The sequence below is a fragment of the Eulemur rufifrons genome, chromosome 2 (assembly GCF_041146395.1).
Source record: "Eulemur rufifrons isolate Redbay chromosome 2, OSU_ERuf_1, whole genome shotgun sequence".
In the NCBI taxonomy this organism is placed as follows: Eukaryota; Metazoa; Chordata; class Mammalia; order Primates; family Lemuridae; genus Eulemur; species Eulemur rufifrons.
Genome location: NC_090984.1, coordinates 22,763,170 through 22,769,424, shown reverse-complemented (window position 1 = coordinate 22,769,424; position 6,255 = coordinate 22,763,170). Strand labels below are relative to the sequence as shown.

General features: G+C 63.2%; 1 protein-coding gene across 1 annotated transcript; it reads left to right on the top strand.

The window, feature by feature from the left end:
- Positions 1-3,034: 3,034 nt before the first annotated feature.
- On the top strand, positions 3,035-5,272 carry ISLR2 (immunoglobulin superfamily containing leucine rich repeat 2). The gene has a single exon (XM_069457542.1). It carries the CDS (start codon positions 3,035-3,037, stop codon positions 5,270-5,272), a length of 2,238 nt encoding a protein of 745 aa, XP_069313643.1.
- The last annotated feature ends 983 nt before the right edge of the window (positions 5,273-6,255 follow it).

Genomic DNA, 6,255 nt, shown 5'->3' with positions numbered 1-6,255 from the left:
CTGCGGCCGGCTGTTGTGCGAGGGTGTGAGACGGCGGGGCGGTGGCGGGCCACCACGGCTTTGAGGGATAGTGTGTGTGTTGGGGGGGGGGGGCGTTGATGGTGTGTTTGCAAGGCTGTAAAGATATTGAGTGGATGGGAGGAATGCTCTGGCCTTAAGTCCCCCAGCCTGTGGTGCTCAAGCTCAAGAGGAGTAGCCGATTGTAACCATCCCTGTCCGTGCCCCTGTCCGCTGCAGCCTCGGTGCCCCATTCGCCCGGAGCTGACAAGACCTGAGAGTGAGGAGCTTGGGTACGCTCGGGCCAGCTTCCCCCGCCCCACCCCACTCCGCGGTGCGCACAGGCCAGCGCATTAGGGAGTGGGCTTCTGGCCCTGGTTTAGCCACAAAAGACGAGACATAAAGAGTTCCAGCTCAAGAGGCCGGGCAGGGGCGGCGGTGGGGTGGGGCGGGGGGCGTCCCTTCCCCGCGCTCCCTGCAGGGCCGCGCGTTCTTGTTGCCGGGTTAGACTGGCGGGGGGCGGGGGAGAACAGGGCTTGTATTAGCCCGGATCCAGGCAAAAATGGCAGGGAGGGTGAGGCGCTCTGCTAACACTATCAATTATGCATCGTGTTGAACGTGGCTTCGGGGAGGAGGCGCTAGCAGGGGGGTGCGGGAGGGAAGGGTCGGCGAGAGCCAGGCTGCGCGCAGCTCCGGCGAGTCCCGCTCGAGTCTGTCTGCGCCACCGCCTGCATTTGCAAAAAGAGTTTAAAGGCAAAGACACGCCTTCCCCCCCCCCCCATCAGCCGTGCGCCTTTCCTTCCCCCAAATTCCTCAAAGATGGTTTGTCTCACGTGTTGCGGGGCGTAAGAGCGGCTCGCATTCAATTAGCAGCGAAGCTCACAGGCGCTGGCGGGACGGGCGCGTGAGGGTGAGTGCGCGTGAATGTGTGTGCATGCAAGAGGGGAGAACGGCGAGTGTCCCGAGTGAAGGTGTGCCTGTGAAAATGTGTGTGAATGTGGCGAGCGCACAGCACATTGGCGTTATTAGTACATGACGAGGGGATAATTCTAACCTGTGAAGGTCGACTGTGGAGGGTCTGTGTGTGCGAATGTGTTTGAACGGGGAGGGGGGGCCAGTGTGATGTGGGATAGTGACAATGCCAGCGGGTGTGTAAATATGGGGGGACGTGGGTTATGGGGGTGCAGTAGTCTGGGAAGAGCCCAGGCAAGGACACTGGATGTGGGACCGATTGCCCTTGTGACCGACGTGTCTGGACCTCAGGGAGGGTCTCTATGGCTTTAACAAATGTAGAGGATGCAGGAGGTGGGAGAGGCTGTGCGCGTCTCCGCCAAGCCCGGGAACGCGTGAGGACTCTCTCCAACCTGCAGCCATAGAGCTGGGAGGCGGACGGGGGGTGCGGAACAGAGGCAAAAGGAAAAACTGAAGTGGGACTTTGGGACCAGCGAGTCCCCAAACTCACCTGTTCGTTTCTCTGCCCCTTCTCCGCTTTCCCCACAGCCGTAGCAACAGATGCTGGAAGCTTCCTTGGACTGTGGTCCCTGCTCCCGCACACTGAGTCTGGACAAGGCATTGCAGCGCAAGGGCAGCCTGCTGGGAGTCAGCGAACAGCGGGTAAGCCGTAGGAAACGCCCCACAACCTCGACCCTAGTGGGGGTAGGTCCAGCCTAGGGCGCCAGCCCCCGAGGGTGCCATCTGGGAGGAACCCGGATGGGAGGGGTCCTCCCACCGGAGCAGGGGCGGACGGTGGGGGGGGGGAACGGGCTCCCAAAGATAGGGTGTGGGAGGGGCTCTGCCAAACCTGACAGGCACCCCAGGTGGAGGTGGGGAGTCTGTGTAAGTGCGTTTGTGTGACTGGGGATAAGGTTTCATGGGGGGGGGGGGGGCCTCCGGCATCATGGAGCTGTGGAGAAAGGCACAAAGATCTTGAATCTTCTCCAGCCTCATTAGCTAGTAGCAACCCCCATGACTTGTTGGTTGGGGGCTCCTCTACCCAACCCCACCCCCCACCCAGCCGCCTGGGCGCTCTGACCGGAACTGGAAGCTTTAGTGACAGTTGTTTGAATGCACCTGGCCAAGACATGGAGGAGGACCTCTCTCCCCATACAGAAGGCTGGCCAAGCAGCCTAGGGCAGGCGACCTAGGGTATAGCCAGAGAAGGGCATGGAGGTCAGCTTCTCCAGATCCCACCTCAAGCCACTGGGGCAAGTTCTCGGTATTGCTTATCTTCCGTTTCGGTCCCAGTGGAGGGCTGTGTGCAGGTATAAGTGCGCTCCTGTGTTCCTGTGTGTGGATCAGTTCGTGTGAGAACTTGTGTCTTTCAATTCTCACAATGGAGAGGAAAGTGCTTTGTACCAGGGTGAAAAACACGTTACAAATGCTGGGTTTCAGTTGAGAGAACAATGAGGTCTCCAGGGTATCTTGCATCCGTGTCTGGGGGACTATGTGTTTGTGTGTCTACAAAATGTGTAGTGAACCCCCTGATAGAGAATCAGGTCCTCTAAACCCCTGCAGAAGTTGGCAGTTTGATGGCGAAGCCCCAGCGTCTGTTTGCATTGTTGTGTGCCTGCACGGGCATGTGTGTGAGTGCTGTGCGTGGGACAAAGGGTTCCAGGGAGGACAGCCAGTCATGGACAAAAATAGCCTTTCTGTGTGTCCATTTCACCGGGTTAAACCAAGGTTTGGAAACACCAAGAGGGGTTCAGTGCCGAGCGCTGGTAGACCAGCGAGCAGTGGAGTCTATGGAGGGGCCAGCTCCCTGGTGAGGGAATAGGTGGGGGGAAAAGAGCGATGTAACCCGACGCTGGCAAAAAGTCAGGGCCCTGAGAAGGAGCATCTATTGAACTTCGAGACTGTTATTGACCTCCACTCCTGCCCAAGAGAGGATCCTGGCATAGAGGAGGTTACTGGGCACACAGGAGCCCTGGGACCTGTGCTAGATGGGTTTGCAGAGGCCGACCTTGACAGGGGAAGGAAGCTGGGGTTCGATGAGTCACCTTCTCCCCTCTTCCCCCGGCTTCCATCTGCAGGAGCCGCGATGGCGCCACTTCAGGCCCTGTGGTTGGCCTGGGCGCTGCTAGGAGTGGCCGGAGCATGCCCGGAGCCGTGCACCTGCGTGGACAAGTACGTTCACCAGTTCGCCGACTGCGCCTACAAGGAGTTGCGCGAGGTGCCCGAAGGACTGCCGGCCAATGTGACCACGCTTAGTCTGTCGGCCAACAAGATCACCGTGCTAAGGCGCGGGGCCTTCACAGACGTCACGCAGGTCACATCACTTTGGCTGGCGCACAGTGAAGTGCGCACCGTGGAGTCAGGTGCACTGGCCGTGCTGAGCCAGCTTAAGAACCTCGACCTGAGCCACAACCTCATATCCAGCTTCCCGTGGAGCGACCTGCGTAACCTGAGCGCGCTGCAGCTGCTCAAAATGAACCACAACCGCCTGGGCTCCCTGCCCCGGGACGCCCTCGGCGCGCTGTCCGACTTGCGCTCCCTGCGCATCAACAACAACCGGCTTCGTACTCTGGAGCCCGGCACCTTCGACGCGCTAAGCGCGCTGTCACACCTGCAACTCTATCACAATCCCTTCCACTGCGGATGTGGCCTTGTGTGGCTGCAGGCCTGGGCCGCGAGCACCCGGGTCTCCCTACCGGAGCCGGACTCCATTGCGTGCGCCTCGCCTCCCGCGCTGCAGGGGGTGCTGGTGCTCCGCTTGCCCGCCCTGCCCTGCGCACCGCCCAGCGTGCGTCTGAGCGCGGAGCCGCAGCCCGAGACGCCCGGCACCCCCCTGCGCGCGGGCCTGGCCTTCGCGTTGCACTGCTTAGCCGATGGCCATCCCACTCCTCGCTTGCAGTGGCAACTTCAGATTCCGGGTGGCACCGTAGTCTTACAGCCGCCGGTCCCAAGCGGGGAAGACGATGGGGACAGGGCGGACGAGGGGGAAGGGAAAGGAGATGGGGACGTGATGACGCAGACCGAAGCGCCAACCCCGACTCCCGCACCCGTTTGGCCGGCGCCCCCAGCCACCCCGCGCTTCCTGGCCCTCGCAAATGGCTCCCTGTTGGTTCCCCTCTTAAGCGCCAAGGAGGCAGGCGTCTACACATGCCGTGCACACAATGAGCTGGGCGCCAACTCCACATCAGTACGCGTAGCGGTGGCAGCAGCCGGACCCCCAAAGCATGCGCTTGGCGCCGGGGGAGACCCTGATGGGCAGGTCTCGACCTCTGAGCGCAAGTCCATAGCCAAGGGCCGGGGCAACAGCGTCCTGCCCTCCAAACCCGAAGGCAAAATCAAAGGCCAAGGCCTGGCCAGGGTCAGCGTCCTCGGAGAGCCGGAGGCGGAGCCGGAGGAGGAGGCAGGTGAGGGAGAGGAGGCCGAAGACCAGATTCCTGCGGACCCGGCGGAGAAGCAGCACTGTGGCCACGGGGACCCCTCTCAGTACGTGTCCAACCACGCATTCAACCAGAGCACAGAGCTGAAGCCGCACGTCTTCGAGCTGGGTGTCATCGCGCTGGACGTAGCGGAGCGCGAGGCACGGGTGCAGCTGACGCCGCTCGCTACACGCTGGGGCCCCGGGCCCGGCGGGGCTGGGGGACCGGGGCGACCTGGGCGCCGGCCCCTGCGCCTGCTGTATCTGTGCCCCGCGGGGGGCGGGGCGGCAGTGCAGTGGTCCCGCGTGGAGGAGGGCGTCAACGCCTACTGGTTCCGGGGCTTGCGGCCAGGCACCAACTACTCCGTGTGCCTGGCGCTGGCAGGCGAGGCCTGCCACGTGCAAGTGGTGTTTGCCACCAAGAAGGAGCTGCCATCGCTGCTGGTCATCGTGGCGGTGAGCGTATTCCTATTGGTGCTGGCCACCGTGCCCCTGCTGGGCGCCGCCTGCTGTCACCTGCTGGCCAAGCACCCGGGCAAGCCATACCGGCTCATCCTACGGCCTCAGGCCCCCGACCCCATGGAGAAGCGCATCGCGGCCGACTTTGACCCGCGTGCCTCGTACCTTGAGTCGGAGAAAAGCTACCCGGCAGGCGGCGAGGCGGGCGGCGAGGAGCCAGAGGAGACCCCCGAGGAGGGCCTTGACGAGGACGCGGAGCAGGGGGCCCCAAGTGGAGGCCTGCAGAGGGAGGAGAGCCTGGCAGCCTGCTCGCTGGTGGAGTCCCAGTCTAAGGCCAACCAGGAGGAGTTCGAGGCGGGTTCCGAGTACAGCGATCGGCTGCCCCTGGGCGCGGAGGCGGTCAACATCGCCCAGGAGATTAACGGCAACTACAGGCAGACGGCAGGCTGACCCTCCTGCCCCCGCCCCCAGCCAGCCCATTCCCAACCCCCCCAGGGCCTGAGAGCAGAAGCCTAGCCCGACAGGACTTATGCCCCCCGACTCACTCACTCTGCCCCCTTACCACTCCCCAATCTTAACTACTAGGGACTTCTAGCAGGGAGGAGGCCCGACTTTACCTCCCACCACACACTGCTGTCATTTTCCCTGCCGGCAGAATCCTCCCCTCCAGCAGTGCCCCCGCCCCCGAGCCACAGAGGACGCCCCCTGCGGTGGGACGGAACCCGTGCTCTCCACTCCTATCGCGATTGTCTGCGAAGCCCGCGTCGCAGCCTCCCCGCGGTGGGCTCTGGAGCCAGGGGTAACGGGGGAAGACATTGGGAACCTCTGGGCGGAGGGCCCAGGAACCGCCGGTGGATGTCCCTGGAGTGGAGCGCTGTGGGGTCCGGCCTCGACCCCTACTCCGCCCTTTCAGGGCTGCATGTCCCAGAAGCCGGCAACCCCTAGTTTTTAGTTCCAAAGCCCGCCTCCCGCAGGGAACCAAATCCTTCTGTCCCCCCACCCCCGTCCGCTTCGGTCCAGCTGGAGCCGAGCCGGGTGCCTGGGGCGCCTTTCAGCTCCGCGCCCAGATTTTCACATTTTCGTTGTTTTCAAAGACAGCGACACTCTGGGTCTGGTGCTAACACCTCCTTCCCAGCCTGTGGGAAAAAGGGGCGTGTGTCGGAGGGCCGGGAGGGCACCGATTTTCTTCCTCTCTCCCCTAACTTAAAGCGCCACAGGGCCGCGCGCCCCTTTTCTGCGGAGGGCTCCGTTTGGTCCCGGGCCAATTTCGTTGTCAGCGTGCCAGGGTTTCCGGAGATCGCCCGCTCGACAGCGCCGGCTCCCCCGGCCCGGACCCCAGCGGGAAAGCGCCGGGCGTAGGAGGCCAACTTGGGCCCGGGCTGCGTGTTCCGAGGGCTGCGCGGTTGGCACAAAGCCTGCGCGGGACTGTGCAG

Coding starts and splice junctions, on each gene's coding strand:
- ISLR2 (XM_069457542.1), top strand. CDS start 3,035: ATGGCGCCACTTCAGGCCCTGTGGTTGGCCTGGGCGCTGCTAGGAGTG.